The sequence below is a fragment of the Papaver somniferum genome, chromosome 4 (genome assembly GCF_003573695.1).
Source record: "Papaver somniferum cultivar HN1 chromosome 4, ASM357369v1, whole genome shotgun sequence".
NCBI classification, from domain to species: domain Eukaryota; kingdom Viridiplantae; phylum Streptophyta; class Magnoliopsida; order Ranunculales; family Papaveraceae; genus Papaver; species Papaver somniferum.
In genome coordinates this window covers 78,421,614-78,440,363 of record NC_039361.1, presented here as the reverse complement: position 1 = coordinate 78,440,363, position 18,750 = coordinate 78,421,614, and the positions used below count along the sequence as shown (strand labels likewise).

Here is an 18,750-nt window from a genome sequence, read left to right as displayed (position 1 = left end):
GAGGCGGACTTCTCCAAGCACTAATGATTCATATCAAGGTGTGTAGACATGAAATATATTCACATGAAAGTCTTTCCGAAGCTTGCACAATGGGCGGGCACAATCCCAAGTCTTCTACAAGATGTTCTCATCACCTCTACAAATGAGATACAACACACTTCAGGCCATAGGTTTTGAAAAACGTACCAATGGGTGAGGAATGGGACAATTATTCCTGAACGAAAGATGTTTGTCTATGTCGCTTATACAACATACCAAAAGGGAGCATCAATCGGATATACGAGCCGAAATATATGGCCTTTAGCGTCAGGTCTACGAAATCTGAAAAATTTATACGGGATTACAAATTACAAATGTGCACGCTTCTTTGGATGACCTCTACAACTCCAAATTGAGTGATTCTTGTCTCATGAGATAACTCAGTCTCTTAGCTCCAAAATTTGGGGTCAAGCATCAAATTCCGACGTCGTATGAGGTTCCCGCGGCTTCCAGAGCATACAATATGCAAGCAAAAATTCTTAGACGAGATTCATACCTTCCACAGTCGATCGGTGTCCACCAGGTCTTTCCACTAAGTCCTTCATCAGGGTACCTTCAACTTTGACCACCTAGGTCTTTACATAAATTTTTCTACCTGGGTCCTCTATCCAAGTCTTGCCAGAAGAAGAGAAAACGAAAAAGGAGAGATTTAACAAAATACTGGGGACTGACAGTCCACTGATCATGATGATCAGTTTCACAGTCCAAGACCCGTGACACCAGACTCTCATATGCTAATCATTTATCATAAAAGTAATGCTACCACCAGGACATGCAACCATAGTCATTAAATCACCCCCTCTTAAGAGCAACCTCAGTTATGGTCCCGTGACCAGGGTTTCAGAAGTGATGTTTCTACAACTGACAAAAACAAGATGGCACTGCAAGCACCATGCTCATGTATAAATCAAGGGGTCCTGATCTCAAATGAATCAATGACATTAAAATCCTTCACCAACCGTTCCAGACACAAACGAATGGTCTAAAGACACAACATGAGTGTTTTACAACAAGCTCGTCTGAGATGATTTTACACTGTCACGCACAAATAAGTGATCTGGGATAAATTGGTGAAGAATCTATGAATGGGTCATATACCATTATCTTCGTATGGATGTGCTCTACAACATATCCAAAATTCATAGCAATTTGAGAAACGAGCAAAATGATGTGGCCAAAACATTGGACTACATACCAGCTGAAAATTTTCCGGAAGTCTCCCGGAAGTTTATTGTTTCGCATATTTGGGCCGCTAAACATGCTCAAAACTCAAAAATATCCTTCAATAAAGCTTGGAAATTTCCTGGGCATGAAGAAACATGGGTAGATCGCGAAAATACGACATCGGACGAAGATTCTACAGCATTTTCAATGAAGACCTAACTTCTGAATTTTATGATGACGAATTATGACAGTTCATCATTGATCCACGTCAGGAGCTACACCATCAACGCAAGTCCGCACTTCATCTTCAGTTGATAGTATCACTTGCTGAAGTCGACTGTGTTTCTGCTGATGAGATATGAGCTTTTCATCCTCGGCTTTTTTCTTATGTGACATTTCATTACGTCTCTGCTTTCTCTCCGCATCTGCTAATAGAAAGAAAGCATATATCTTAGCACAGACGACTCCCAGATGATCGAGAGACATACAATGTATCATCTTTCTAGCGTCTCTGAAAGGTTGATCCCCCTCGGCATGAATATCTGATCCTTGACTTGGTATTTCTGGAGCGTTCCCCGGAATAGTCAGAAGAGTGAATGTAACCAGAAGTCACCACTATCTGATGCGAAAGACATGGAGTCATGGATATACCAATAACAAACGCATAAAAAGAACGGTAACAATCCAACTTTTACCTATTTACCATTGCACTAGTTGTAGTGATTATAGCGTCAGAATTTCGAAAACCTGGTCGTTCCTTCAAACCTGCAAAGACGAGCAAAATTCGTTATTCACAATCATGACTTGATTTTCATAAAACCGTGAACAACCCACGTGAATTTTAACATCCACTGGTTTTTCAAAACTTGGACAGACGTCCATTCTACAATTGTGAAAACTTACATACATACATTATTTCACCATGTATAATTGTCTACTTTCAATAGTTGTTCAAAATCAAAACATTGGTTTTACAAAAATATATATATTTAACGTGAAACTCACGTAAGTTTGAAAAATAACATATATATATATATATTTGCTCCCTCGCGCGAGCATCTGTCTTTGAAGCGAAAGTATATTTTCAAAGATTTCTGAAAGCTCGAAGATAAAAAATTTCATGAAAGCTCATAAACAAAATTTTATTACTAACAGACGCACGTCTGTTCAAAAAAAAATTCTCTCGTACGAGCATCCACCTTTGAAACGAGAGTTAATTCCACTTTGTGAAATCTCACGTATTTAAAAAATAAAATTTTGTTTATCGTGAAAACTCATAGACAAAATTTTTATCATTAGACTCAGGTCTATTTTGTTTGTTTCTTAAACTAACGAACGACGAACGTCCGCGCTAAAACGGATTCCTTTCTTGGGCCCGGATCCGTGAATCCTAAACCGACCAAGGTTCCATCACCAAATCAGTGGTGCTACACCACTTTATGCTCGTTGGACAATGATCTATCATGCCACTGGGATCTTCGTTCAAGCCATGGTTCGCTCGTACAATCGAAAATTCGGTAACATCTTATCTTACGACAAAGTTCAATTACTTATTTCGTTTCTGAATATAAAATCACCATCCAGTGCTGGATGAGGAACATGACTGTCCCTCACTAAGTAGGGGACTTAATGTAGATGGTGGATTTTCGACAAAGGCTAAAATCGTAGAACCATAATTGTACATACTCCTGATCCATCAATCAGATGAGTATTGAGGCTCATGTCTCTCATTGAAGCATCAAAGTTCATGCCACAAGAACCTCTGACTGAGAATACTGTCTCTCAGAGCATATGAAGACGTGCAGTCTCTCAACTGAGACAACGACATATCTCATGAATACTGAGCAATTTCAGTAATCACTTTTATATAGAATCGAACGATTGGATGGATCCTAGACAGCTTGCCTGCTAGTATAGAGCGATAATGTCTTCAGGATGTAACAATGTTTTCCCTGACTATATAAAAAGACATGTGTACAGAATCATTATGATTGGACGGCTCCTAGACAGCTTGCCTGCTAGTATAGAGCAATAACGTCTTCAGGATGTAACAATGTTTTCCCTGACTATATAAAGAAAATATGACGCTTCAACTAGCTCGTATTACTCAATTCTCAGATAATTAATGCTCCTAGACAGCATGCCTGCTAGTATAGAGCTATCAATTAATTATCTCTAATCCTTAAATTCATTAACTGAATATTCAGGAATATTCTACGTTCTTCATAATATTTCTTTACTTCAATTCGTGGTTCTTCCCAGCAGAATTCCATGGGTTAGTGATAAATATTCAACGTACGGGCATCTGAGCTACTATCGAGTAAGCCTCGACCAAAATGGTGCAAGTGTATTCAGTAATAACGCACTAACGAGCACCTGAATGCACGACCGAGCATTCCAAAATACGAAGGAACGATGAACCCATGAAAAATAGGAAGAAAATAATAAATAATAAAACATTAACTAGGGTGCTAGAGGAGTGGAACCGCTCGTCGATCAATCATGTCGTTCCTAGTCCCACACCCAGATCTATATTTTACTATATTTTTATTATTTTCCTAGATATCATGAAAATCCCGTCATTTGAATAATTATCCTTCATTTTAAGGAAACTCCTCAGATTCATGGTGTTTCCTCCGTATCAAAGAAATAATAAAAATTAGGAAAGGTGTCTCAGACCAAGCCTACTAGCCATCCGGTCATGCCCTAGTTGTGGACGGTCCCACACCTTGCATTTCTTATTATTTTATTATTATTTCCTTCATCCCATGAAATTCCTTGATTTCATGATATTTCCTTCACATCAAGGAAAAGGGATAAAATTAGGGAAAACTCACGGGACCGGGCTCTAGCCGGCCGGCCATGCTCTAGTAGCCGGTCCCACATGCCCTTATTTTATTATTATTAATAATATTATTTGTTTTCCTCATCTCATGGAAACTTCTTCACTTCAAGGAAACTCCTTGGTTTCAACAAACTCCTTGATTTCATGATATTTCCCTAAAATCATGAAAATAATATAAATTAGGAAAAGTGCCATGGGACCGGACTTATTTGGCCGGCCGGCAATGCCTTGGCCATAGCCGGTCCCACATTTCATGATTCCTTATTTTATTATTATTATCATCTCATGGAAATTCCTTAACCTTATGAAACTCCTCAATTTCATGGTACTTCCTTCACATCAAGGAAATTACATAAAATTGGGAAAGGTGTCACGGGACCTGGCTTGATAGACCGAAGGCCATGCCCTATCCGTGGTCGGTCCCACACCTTGTAATCCCTTATTTTATTTTTTATTTCCATCGTCTCATGAAAATTCCTCAGTTTCAGCAAAACCCTGAATTTTTGATATTTTCTCAAATGTCGCTCAAATGCACATCAGAAAATATCAAAATTCTCAGGACTGAGACACGAAAACTTTGGTGACATGAGCGTATTACCTTGACCGACCGAGGTTTGCTCTTTGGCTTTCAAGAGGCCGGTCCCGCATATTTTCATCATTTGACCTAATTTGCTCACATTAGGTTCAAACTCTTCCAAACAACTTGGAATTTCATCAAATGATCGTCAATCGATCCCGTGACCAACCAGGGCCGGTTTTATGACCCCTTGGTCGGTCCTTCATCTCTTCATAATTTATTAGGTTTTATCACCTAAGGTTCAGACGAACATTATTTTAATGAAGGATTAAACCAGTATTTAATCATATTTTCACCAACTGGTCTTCAAGAGACTTTGGTATTTTCTCACTCGAGCATTTGGTTGTGTCATGGTTGACTCATCATCCCATGTAGCCGGTCCCTCCTTATCTCCATCGTTGATTTTCAATAAATCATCAATTAATCAGTAATTGATCAAAATTAGGGTTTCGAATCCAAAGCTCTGCAAAACATGATTCTGAGCATATTCAAACACTAATAATTTTACGTTGATCCCATGATCAACATTCTAATTAATTATACTTGGTTCAGTTACCAGTATTTATAAATTAATATTTTATTTTGGTCCCGCTACCAATAATTCATCAAACGAGCAACATTTGCTCAGATGAGCAGTATTTGCTCAGACTAAGGAATATTGGTTCAACTATCAATATTCAACAATCCATCAAATGAGCAATATTTGTTCACCTTAACTATCAACATTTACTCGAGAATTATACCTTTGTCTCAACAGACACGTTCAATTCATGAGTCTTAGAACATTTGCAAATCATGTTCGACTCAGCAATACAAGGACTCATCGTCCCTTAAAGTCAGCAACTGACTAACTAAATACACATCTGCCTTGCAGACTCCACAATCACGAGACATCAATCGTGTCACATGGGGGATATTAACTAGGGTTTTGGTCTGGCGGTCTACGGCACATGTTTTCATACACACGATGAGAATGTGAGCAAGTCGTGCAATCAGTTGGAGGAGTTAGCAAAGTAGTGGATGGAAAATCAACCAAGTCTCCGCACGATGAGCAACTAGTTTTAACACGATTTCCACTTCCCACTCTTTGATTCCAGCAACTGTCACACTTCATGGGATCAAGGTGTTTACAATTCTAGCAATATAAATAAGTCTCTGAATAATGATTGAAAAACAGGACAATCTCTCGTCAAACAGACAACAAGAGATCAAGAACTCAACATCTGAGTAATTAATCTCAACAGAGAAAATTCAATCAATCAGAACTTATCCTATTTCTTCACGCAGAATATACAACACACCTTCAATCCTCGATCACCATTGATCTCACACATTTCTCAGCTTCCCTCCTATAGATCGACCCATCCTTTCTTGTGACCGAATTGACTCTGGAACGGCCATTGTCTTGGTTTAGGCCGGAGTCCTACAGATTGATCTCTCGAACTTAAGGCACTCCCTTCTTGCAGTGCATCTGTGTGAGGATAAACATTTCGTTCGGTTCAAAGAGTCTCCTCCGCACGGTCGTCTCCTCAATTCCGTAAAAACCAGCAAATCGTTTTTCCCCATCTACAGTAGTTATTATTGTATGTGGTAAGGAAGAGTGTTTGAATAATATTTTACCATATACAACTACAACTACATATGCATTTATCTCGGAAGCAACACTATATATAACCGAAGACTACCACTACTGATGAGAGTGGCACACTCATAAAAGGGGGAGAGGAAGCTGACTTCTCAATATTATCAGCATTCAAATCCAAATTATTTTCTAGTAGAAAGTACCGGGTCGACTAGAGAATATCTCCTAAGAGTAGAACATAGGTTTTACGTCGGCATGTCCGAACCTCGCACAACTTGCACTACGGCAAGCAAGAATACTTGACGCTACCCGGTTCGCGATTGTTTTAGTTTTTGGACCAGATGGAAAGTAGTCACCGTGTTAAAGGGATTACGAATTATCGACCATTAATGCGGATATACTTGCACCATGTCCCGGTTGCAGAAGCTACGGGGTGTTTTCCCCTTCACAATCCTGCCAACTGCAGTGCTACAGGGGGATTCCTCCCCTTCCCAAACTGCAGGGTTTCCTTTACGTTTTCGTTGATTGAGTTGTAAATAAATTTATAGGAAATAAAGGGGAGGGGTTGTTAGTATACATACTTGAAACCCACCTCTTCCACGCGTATTGCCGCCCTCCATTTCTGTTTGTCCAACGCCTGCTCTGGTGAAAGATTTCGGTTTCTCGGGTCTTTCTTTACGCACTCGTCCCAAGTGAGCTTTGGTTGGCCTACACGTTGAATACTTCCTTCAGCGCTCCTGATGCGACCTACTCACACTGGGGTATCAGGAGGTCTTCGCTGGAGATGCCCAAACCAGCGCAGTCGATGCTGTACTAGCATCTCCTTGATTGGCGCTACCATAAGTTTCTTACGTGCGTACTCATTCCTGATACGGTCGTGCCTCGTATGTCCAAGCCCACCTCAGCATCCGCATCTCGGTACTCTTCAGTCTCAAAGTGTCCCGGCTGTTTATCGCCCAACATTCCGCACCGTATAGCATGGAAGGCCTGATCGTGGATTTGTAAAACTTACCTTTAAGCTTTAGCGGCACTTTGCGGTCACAAAGGATGCCAGAATCCAGACACCATTTCCCCAAGCCAGATTGGGTTCGATGGAGAATATCCTCATTACTTTGGAGTATCGATCCCAGATAACGAAACGATTCTTTCCTTGGTACAGGTTGTCCATCCAGCAGAATGTCCCCTTCAACTCTCCCGGAATCGCTGAGATCGCACTTCAGATACTCGGTTTTTGTTATACTAAGTTTGAATCCCTTCGATTCTAGAGTCTGACGCCACAATTCCAGTTTTTCCTCTACATCTTCTTTTGAGTTGCCGATAAGCGCCATATCATCTTCAAAGAGCATGCACCAGGGGATCTCACCTTGAATTTCTCTCGTAACTTGATCTAGCACTAAATCGAAAATGTATGGGCTCAAGGCTGATCTCTGGTGAAGCCCTATCTTAATCGAGAAATCGGATGAGATTCCGCCGCTCGTCTAGACACCGGTAATGCACCCTCGTACATGTCCTTGATTAAGTTTATGTACTTCGGTGATACCTTTTTCTGTTCAAGAGACCACCACATTACTTCACGCGGTATTTTATCGTAGGACTTCTCCATATCAATAAATACCATGTGCAGGTCCCGCTTTTGCTCCTTGTATCTTTCTATAAGTTGTCTAACTAGGAAAATCGTATCCGTGGTCGATCTTCCCAGCATAAATCCAAATTGGTTTGGTGAGACACTTGTTTGTCTGCGTAACCTCCAATCGATGACGCGTTCCCACAACTTGAGTGTATGGCTCATCAGATTGATTCCCCTGTAGTTATAGCAGTTCTGAATGTCGCCATTGTTTTTAAAGATTGGAACGATCACGCTTCAACGCCATTCGTCCGGCATTCGGTTTAACCGGAAGATGTTATTGAATAGCTTGGTCAGCCAAGTTATTGTCCGACATTCATTCAGTCGGTATGGCATCCGGACCTAAGGCCTTTCCTCTTTTGGTTCCTTTCAAGGCCTCCTTTACTTCACTCTCGTGAATGCTACAGACAATGATGTCCTCAAACGAATCCACATGCTCGGCAACGCCCTCAAGGGTGTTGGTTGGGATATCGCTTTCTCCGTTGAAATGGTTGTTGAAGTAATCCTTCCAGCGAGCTTTAATTTCTACGTCCTCCACCAGTACGCGGAAGTCTGAGGCCTTAATACATTTGACCTGGACAAGGTCACGAGTCTTCCGTTCGCGTAACCGTGCGATCCTGTATATGTCATGTTCTCCTTCTCTAGTGTCTAGTTTACGATAGAAATCCTCATAATCCCGACCTTTTGCCATACTTACAGCTCACTTTGCCCGACTTTTCGCCATCTTGTAATTCCGGTGGTTTTCATCGCTCTCAAGTGCTTGGAGTTTCCGGAAGCGATCTTTCTTGTGTCTGATTGCTTACTGCAATTCCTCTGACCACCACCAGGATTCTTTCGGGTCCCGCTTACCGCTTCCTCTTGCTAGTCCCAACACTTCACTGCTAGCTCTCGAATACGGCCAACAGTTTCTTTCAACATCTGGTCAGGTTTACCGTCCTCGCAGAGCACCCCTTCTGCGAGCGCTTTTTCTTTGAAGGTTCGTGCTGCATCTTCCTTCAGGTTCCACCACTTAGTGCTTGGTGGGTTAGCAGTTCTCTTCCGCTGGAAGCGAGTCTTGATATAAAAGTCCACAACTAATAGTTTATGTTGGGAAACAACGTCTTCGCCTTCTAGTAAAACCTTGCAATCAAAGCATTCCGGCCTATCATCCTTCCTAGCTAGGATAAAGTCGATTTGAGTCTCGTGCAGACGGCTTTTATAAGTGATCAAATGCGAATTTCCATTCGGGAAGATAAATGCCGGAAGAAGAGAGATCTTGTGTTGTTAATACTCATATTTTATTCTTTAGGTGATATACCCTGACATAAAAAAATTACTTGTTTATGAGACGAGGTCAACATATTCAAAAGCCTTAATTAAGTCTGTGGTGGAATCACTAGAATTATCTTACATAAGTTGGAATAATATCTTTGGTGATATGGTATCCAACAAGGACGTTTATCACTTTAGTTAATTCTCGGCAATACATCATAGCTTTTCAAATGGAAGAAGATAATGAGATTATAGTATTTAAAGGTTTTGTGGGAAACTTTCTTCTGGTGATGTTTTCCGCTTCCTACAAGATAGAATATGTAAAATTGGTTTTGCAACCAATTTTCTTGTTGATTAAATTGTTTCGCCTCAACATGGAACTGGCTTACTACACCGAACTTGATGGTGTTGTTGTTATTAAGAATGTTTATGGGTGTTCAACGCTTAGAGACAATATAATGTTAATTGAGTCAGCTGACTTCCTTGGAGTTCCTCGAGTATTTGGTTGTACTTACACAGATGATTCCTCACATATATTTTATCGATAAAGACATCATTAGTTATTGGGGTACCTAAAGCTAATGTTTATTTCATTTATGACAACTCATCAAGATCATCCTAATCTTATAGCTACCATATCATATAATTTTACTTCTATGATTCGAAAGTATAATGCATTACCGTTTCCAACTCAAATTGGAATCATGTGATTTCCAGTTCAGCTAACATAATTACTACGGTACCTGATTCCCAAATACTGAAGGTCCTTGCGGTTGACAAAAAGAAGATGAACATTTCAGTTTCAAGATCGATTCTCACCGGTATTTTTATAAGTGAAACTGCTATTAAAGTTTACCCAACAACAACAACCAAGATTCAAGACATCTTGGGAGTTCATTCTTCATTTTTGAGGACAAGGATATTTTAGAGGGATCAATATCATCATATACCTAGCATAGTAGAAGGGAGTTATCCTTGTTGTATGTTGGTTAGCCATTAACTGTTAGTATTTACGTATAGGGATCAATATCATCAAATACCTATCATAGTAGAAGGGAGTTATCCTTGTTGTATGTTGGTTAGCCATTAACTGTTAGTATTTTGGTAAGTTGTAGTGGATACTATCGGTTTAACGGATAGTTTAGATGGCACCACTAGCGATCGTACTAGTCGTTGGATGTTAGGAGTGAGAAATTTTATCTTTATTAATAAGATTAAATTACTGTTAAAGTCTGCGGTCATCCAACTCAAAACCAATTGGCAATGAGTGGAGCGGCCCTTCCATATTATATTTTAAGTTAACTAAGTGGATTATACGATGTGGGACTATTGTCCTTTCACACGTCCCCTCACGTGTAAGGCCAGTCACTGGGCCTCACACGTGGACCTACGTACGAGTTACCAGTCCATCGGTAGCAGGTGTACACGGGTGAGTGACTAAATCAGGACATAACACCTTGGCCAGTATCGGCACTGGCCTACACCCCGGGTGTACAAGTGACAAAATCGGTTAAACACTTCGTCCAGGTCTGGGTCTGGGGCTTAGCTCTAACACCCTATTAAAGTCTGCGGGCATCCAACTCAAAACCAATTGGCAATGAGTGGAGCGGCCCTTCCATATTATATTTTAAGTTAATTAAGTGGATTATAAGATGTGGGACTGTTGTCCTTTCACAATTATAGAAACCATTATCAAAATAATATCAATTGAGTCATTCAACGATTTTATGCCGTGTTCATAAAATAAGAAGGCTTCGTTATCCGATCGAAGAGGTTCATTACCACTGATATCTTAATCCAATCTTGTCATTGTATATCAAACTCCACCACCACTAAAGGAAGAACCCGTACCATCACCATCAAATAAAGAACCAACACCACCACTAAAAGAAGAACTTGCACCACCATACCACCACCATGAATGGAAGAAACTGGAATAGATATGTCAAGCATCAGGTTATCCCTCAATTGTTTCATCTCATGTAAGTGAAGAGTCTGTAATCTATGTACCTAATATTCAAACTCGTCCAACTTGTTCTGATATTGCTCATGTAGATTGTGCCCACCAATATGGATTAGTCCAATTCAGACTTTGATCTAGGACAATAAACCTTTAAAAACCGGTAACATCTGACACTAATTTTGACTCTGTTACATGTAAGTCACATGATTGGAATAGCGAAAAATTGGGTCGTATGTAAAACTCTTTTGGTGTGCGTACATGGGGATGTAGATGTAATATGGGAAAGGTGCGGGTAATTCAAGCGGGTAAAGGGGAAAAGACAAAATGAAAAGGGAACTTTGCTGTTTAGTCCACTAAATCCAACCCGGGTTAATGGATAGTCCAGAGGGAAAACATATTTACTCGCTAGTCCAAAAAAGTTTTGAAAAGAGTAAAATTACTCTACTAACCTTAACATATAATACTACATATGTTACTACATATATTATTACATACTACATTTGTTACTAGTATACTAGTATGTTACTACATAATAGTAGTATATGTTACTACATATGTTACTAGTAATATTAACATATGTTACTACATATAAATATTGTTATGTTATATATTGATACTACATATAAATAAATACTGTTATGTTGTGTATTGATACTACATATCAATTTGTAGTATCAATATTTATGTACTACATATAAATAAATACTGTTGTATTATGTATTGATACTACATATCAATATATAGTATCAATATGTTATGTACTACATATAAATAAATATTATGTATTGATACTACATATTAATATATAGTATCAATACATATTGTACTATATATCAATACTGTTAAGTTATGTATTGATACTACATATTAATACTGTTATGTTATACTAGTATACTACATATGAATATTAGTATTACATATTACTACTAGTATACTAGTAAACTAGCTACTAGTATACTAAAAATTAATACTAGTAATAGTATACTAGTATGCTAGTAAACTAGTATATATATTACTATTAGTATAGTAAAGTAGTTACCTAATTTACTAGTAACATATTTTTGTTACTTCTAGTACAGTACATACTAATATGTAGTATCACCGTATTGATACTACTAGTATGTAGTAACATACTATTAGTAACATTTACATGTGTTGATACTAATTAGATCTGGAAGGGTGTTTTAGGCATTTAGAAAACACACTTTATAATCTTCACAAAATTTTTGGATTAGCGAGTAAATAATCTAGTCCAAAAACATGATTTTGGACTAGCAAGTAAATGTTTTTCACGGGTGGACTAGCCACTAACTGGGTCATGAAAAATTGGACTAAACAGTAATTCCTACAAATGAAAAACAACCCCCCAAATTCACGACATGTATAAAGCATGTGGGGGCCCATGGTATTATGGTAAAGACATCCCATCCTCATAATAGACACTTATATTCGTTCCAAAATTTACAACAACAGAATTATTGCTAAGAGATGAAAGAAATATTGTTGAACTTAGAAACATTTATATACGTTCATAAAACCAATCTTGCAAAACCGTGACAATAAGTTAGGAATAGACAACGTAAATTTCAGATTTGACACAGAACTAGTACTATTCCTCCTACGCGCAATGCACATGCTCGCCCCTTGTTGAATTTAATTGTTTGATTATTAGATAAGCCATGAAGCAAAACTACCTCATCCACGAATCGGTAAATCGATAATATCTGCTTGTGGTAGTGTTAGAGCATTGCTCGGTCGAACTCGCATGCGTTGATATCTCAACCATCTTTGTCAATGTTAGTGATCAAAACTATAAGCCTTGATTTCTAGTCTACTATATCTAAGTCTCGGACTAGGATATAAAGTGTAGTTGAGCTCAAGAACTCCATGGAGGATCATCATACAAGACGAAGAACTACTCAAGGAACTGGTGGAACTTCATCGACAAAAAGGTATGTGGAGACTTGAACTTATCTATCACTCAAAATTCTATCTACTCTATCTCATATCTTGAGACAAAAGTCGTTTTTCTATATAGACTTTGATTATACACATTTACTATTTCGAGCCGAGTTTATATCGCCTATCTATTTCTCGAAATATGTATTGGTAAGCTTTCTCTTTGGCCAATTTCATTTTTACCTAGTGACGAAAGTCATGTTATGTTTCAATCACTTTGAGAATTGCTTTGACGAAAAATGGTTTGTGAATAACAATTATATAACGTCCTCTAAGAATGTTTCAATGATTGAAATGAGAGTTTAGATTATATAACCAATGATGGATATAAGCATTGTTTTGGAAACACATATATGTATAAGTCCTTATTCCTTGAACCGAAGTTTGCGAACTTTGTTGATCAAGAGAACCGGAACAAGAGCCGTGAACTAAGTCCGCGAAACCAATCCACGAACTGGCGGAAATTCTCGTCCCGAGAAAATATGCTGGAGTTTGAGAACTCCTTCTGGGAACTTAAGTCCGCGAACCCAGTCCACAAATTTTAGTTAGGTTATATCTAAAGACGATTGTTTGTGAACTCATGTTTATATAAACTAAGGAATGCTAATTGCAAACCGTGGCTATAAAGTTCATGAAACGATTCGAGTGAATCAAATCGTTTTTGCTTCGATTGTGTCTTGTGTAGTTACATAAGATTTCCTTGCAATTAAACAACTCTATAACTAGTTCATTTGAGTGACTTGAACTAGTTATCGTGAAGAAGAATATGGTTGATACGAAAGTGCTCATATGGCTAACCATTTGGTTAACTATTGTTGAACCAACAAATGTACATGTTTGGGTACAGTTACACAAACCTAGAAACGTGCATTCATTTGTGTGTGACAAGCTAGGTTTTCGATCTAACGGTTGAAAGATATTAGCATGAATCTAATCAGGTTTTCATCTAACGGTGAATATTGAATGCTTTGTTACCAAGCTAACATTGATTGCAAACCCTGATTTGAAAGACTATATAAGGGAGAATTCTAGTAACTGAGAAACCTAATCCCCACACCTTACCTGTGATACTAGTTGTGTAAGTTAGAGTCGATTCTCCTTTAACCTTTGGTTTATTCTTCTAAACCAGGTTAACGACTTAAAGACTTCATTGGGATTGTGAAGCCAGACCGATACTACTTTATCGTAGTTGTGTGATCTGATCTTTATATTTCTATCGTACGAGTACAATCGCAAAGATTGGCTTGAGATTGATATCTCTGATAGGCAAGAAATATAAGTAGTCACAAGCATCTTCGTCTCATCATTTGTGATTCCACAATATCTTCTTTCGCCGCGTCGATTAAGATTATTGTGAGGTGATTGATAATACTAGGTTGTTCTTCGGGAATATAAGTCCGGGTTATCAATTGGTTCCTGTTCACCTTGATTTATCAAAAGATAGAAAAAAACTCCTAGGTATATTTGTGGGAGACGGATTTATCTATTATCGTATACTTTTTTGTGTGATACAGATTTGTTTATTAAAGTCTTCGACTTTGGGTCGTAGCAACTCTTAGTTGTGGGTGAGATCAGCTAAGGGAATCAAGTGCGTAGTATCATGTTGGGATCAGATACGTAAGGAGCACAACTGTACCTTGGATCAGTGTGAGATTGATTGGGGTTCAACTACATTCCAGACTGAAGTTAGTTTGTAGTAGGCTAGTGCTTGTAGCGGCTTAATACAGTGTGTGTTCAATCTGGACTAGGTCTCGGGGTTTTTCTGCATTTGCGGTTTCCTCGTTAACAAAATTCTGGTGTCTGTGTCATTTCTATTTCCGCATTATATTGTTTAACTTTATAATTGAAATATCACCGTTTGTGCGTTAGAATCAATCAATTGGAAATCCGACCTTTGGTTGTTGATTGAAATTGATTGATACTTGAACACTGGTCTTTGGTACCGTTCAAGCTAGTATTTGATAAAGACTCGCAGATTTCTATTTGCTTGAGTATAGATCAAATCGAGAGATTGAGATATTAACTCTTTGATATACGTTTTTAAGATTGAGTCTTATTGATTCTCTTAAAAGTATATTAGAGTTTGTCCATACAGATTGCTAAGCGAAATATTGGGTATGGTTGTTGTACCCCCTCTTTTTCAATTGGTATCAAAGCAGGAAAACACGTTTAAGACCTTACAAGTATGTGTTTGTAGCGATCTGACTCTATGGACAAGAGTAGCATCTCTGATAAACGCGTCACCAGAAATAAAAGTTCTGTCTCGTCTATTTCTATTAAAGAGAAAGATTCTTAAATCTCAAATATAGACGAACCTTGTGTTCAAACAAGACAGACAGGCTCCAACATGTGTTATTCCGATTACCCTTCAAAAGAGTCTATCTCTCTAAATGAACGGGAAACAGCTGAAGAGAGTGATTTGATTCTAAATCTTGTTAGAGTCCAAGCTGATAGATTTAATCGGTTAAAACGGCATTTCAATGTTCTTTTTGGTGTGATAAGAGACTGCAAATTCAAAGAAAATACTGAAGATCATTCTTCACGTTTGACTCTTGAGTCTAGCCTCAAAAAGGATGCCTTGGAAATTGAATATCGCTTGAGTAAACTCTCTATTCAAGGATGCTCTAAGCAGTCTAATATACCAGTACTTCTGCTACAACTGAAAATGTTACAGCTCCATAAGTAAAACCGAAATCCCTTCCTATTAAAACGGATGTGCCTGAAATCTACATCATTCAAGGATGTTTCACATCAAATGGAAGGAAGAAATCTTCAAACGATGGTAATAAGACGGTACTATCTAATCACTCTTGTGATCAGAAAGTATGTCTCTTCTGTGAGACAAAGAGTTCTGTGAAACAAAAGGGAAACTCTAGGTTGAATAAAATCTCCTTAGTTCAACTTCAATACAACTTAGACTTAATTCTCAAAGGTGTAACTGACATTCGTATGTCTAAACCAATTGGTTATCGTATTTATCTTGTGTATGCTACTAGGAAGGTCAGTTCAATGAGTTCCTCGAATGCTCAAAAGCAGAACAGACGTCTTAATAAACATTGTCTAAGGGAAGATCAAGTCTTGCCTTCTGTTAACAGAAAAGGTGATGATACCTTAAGTGAGAATAAAATTCCAGAAGAAAGGAGGAAAAGTGATGATGTTAATAATAACCTGAAGGAAATGATTAAAGGTTATAAAGAAACCATCAACAGGTTGTCTACCCTCTCAAGGAAAAAATCCTATGGTAAGGACTCAAACTATGTCTCTTATTTTGATGACAGTAAGTTTTATGATAATTTCTCATATCAAAAAGGTTTCCTTCCTAGATTTGAAAGGAAAAAGAGACTCGATCGTAAACACAATTCATTCAATGAGCTAATGGCTCATACTTGTGTTAAGTAATCACAAGGTTGAAATCTCACTTACAAAAATCCTAGCTGTGTGAGAAATGTTTAGGTATACTCTTAACCAAAGTGACATTGATTATCTAGCTAATTTCTTATCGTTCTTAGATGGATTATCAGGTAACACTTTTACATGAGTATTTTTTTAAGGATTTTTTTTTTTAATTATTTGCTTCTAGTTTTTGGCTATATGCCTTCAAACTTGTTCCTTTTGAAAAGAAAAAATATGGACGTTGTCTGTTAACAAGATGTTATATAAACAATCTTCACAAAAAACCTTTTTGGAAGGAGCTTTGTGGACCATTTTCTTACGGGTATACGTACAGTTTTGGGATTCTCTCACAAACTAATTTTGTAAACCCTACCTTACATGTGATACTAGTTGTGTAAGCTAGAGTCGATTATCCTTTAACATTTGGTTTCTTCTTCTAAACCAGGTTAACGACTTAAAGACTTCATTGGGATTGTGAAGCCAGACCGATACTACTTTCTCGTAGTTGTGTGATATGATCTTATTATTTCTATCGCACGAGTACAATCGCAAAGATTTGGCTTGAGATTGATATCTCCGATAGGCAAGATATAAAAGTAGTCACAAACATCTTCGTCTCAACATTTGTGATTCCACAATATCTTCTTTCGCCGCGTCGATTAATATTATTGTGAGGTGATTGATAATACTAGGTTGTTCTTCGGGAATATAAGTCTGGGTTATCAATTGGTTCCTGTTCACCTTGATTTATCAAAAGACGGAACAAAACTCGTAGGTATATATGTGGGAGACGGATTTATCTATTATCGTAGACTTTTATGTGTGATACAGATTTGTTTATTAAAGTCTTCGACTTTGGGTCGTAGCAACTCTTAGTTGTGGGTGAGATCAGCTAAGGGAATCAAGTGCGTAATATCTTGCTGGGATCAGAGACTTAAAAAGCGCAACTGTACCTCGGATCAGTGTGAGATTGATTGGGGTTCAACTACAGTCCATACTGAAGTTAGTTTGTAGCAGGATAGTGTCTGTAGCGACTTAATACGGTGTGTGTTCAATCTGGACTAGGTCCCGGGGTTTTTCTGCATTTGCGGTTTCCTCGTTAACAAAATTTTGGTGTCTGTGTTATTTCTATTTCCGCATTATATTGTTTATCTTTATAATTGAAATATCACAGGTTGTGTGTTAGAATCAATAAATTGGAAATACGACCTTTGGTTGTTGATTGAAATTGATTGATACTTGAACATTGGTATTTGGTACCGTTCAAGTTATCTCTCTAGTATTTTATAAAGACTCGCAGATTTCTATTTGCTTGAGTATAGATCAAATAAAGAGATTGAGATATTAACTCTTTGATATACGTTCTTAAGATTGAGTCTTATTGATTCTCTTAAAAGTATATTAGAGTTTGTACATACAGATTGCTAAGCCAAATATTGGGCGTGGTTGTTGTACCCCCGCTTTTTCAGGTTGGATCATTATAGTCCTTCCGCTTGGATATTAATATGTACATCACTAAGAAAATGGTGGCACAGCTGACGATGTATCCCTATGACTACTGGAATACGAAAAGGCGGCGGCGTTGGTGGTGGATTTTGGGAGGGAAGATAATTATCATCATCATCAAGTAGAATCGTACCTAAGGTGGCATATTCATCCCAACCAAATTTTTTGTTGCACCACCAACTTTTTCTTAGGCAACCTGTATGGACTAAACTCAAACACAATCCCGAGAGTTACAACTTAATGAATCTCAATTAGGAATTATATTAAGAGTTTATATCTCTTTCCCTCATAATCAGTATGTAAACGGAAACAGGTCCGTGAACCTGATTGTGCCGTGAGATTTCTTGGACGATTTCAAAGATCAATATCCAAGATCAATCAAGTTGTATCCAAAAATTACGATGGACATATCTAATTTGATTGATTTACGTACAACCTGTGATATTTTAATTATAAAGATAAACAATATAATGTGGAAAAATAAATAACACATGTATTGGAAATTTTGTTAACGAGGAAACCACAATTGCATAAAAACCCCGGTACCTTTTCCAGATTTGAACACCAAACTGTATTAAGCCACTATATACTCTATCCTACTGTCAATACTTCAGACGGGAATGTAGTTGAGACCGGATCCACCGTCACAGTAATTCAGTTGCAGTCGCGCTCCTTATGCCTCTTAAATCTCGCAAGACTCCGCGTAATTGATTCCCTTAGATGACGTCCTTTACAACCTAAGAGTTGCTTCAACTCAATTGATGACTTTAAACCAATCTGCCTCCCACAGATAAGCCTATATGTGATTTCCGTTTTGATCAAAGATTGAGGTGAGATAGAAAATCGT

General features: G+C 38.0%; 1 protein-coding gene across 1 annotated transcript; it reads right to left on the bottom strand.

Annotated features, from left to right (window-relative positions):
- Positions 1-7,067: 7,067 nt before the first annotated feature.
- LOC113272727 lies at positions 7,068-7,535 on the bottom strand. Its single transcript, XM_026522526.1, has one exon. It carries the CDS (start codon positions 7,533-7,535, stop codon positions 7,068-7,070), a length of 468 nt encoding a protein of 155 aa, XP_026378311.1.
- Positions 7,536-18,750: the final 11,215 nt, after the last annotated feature.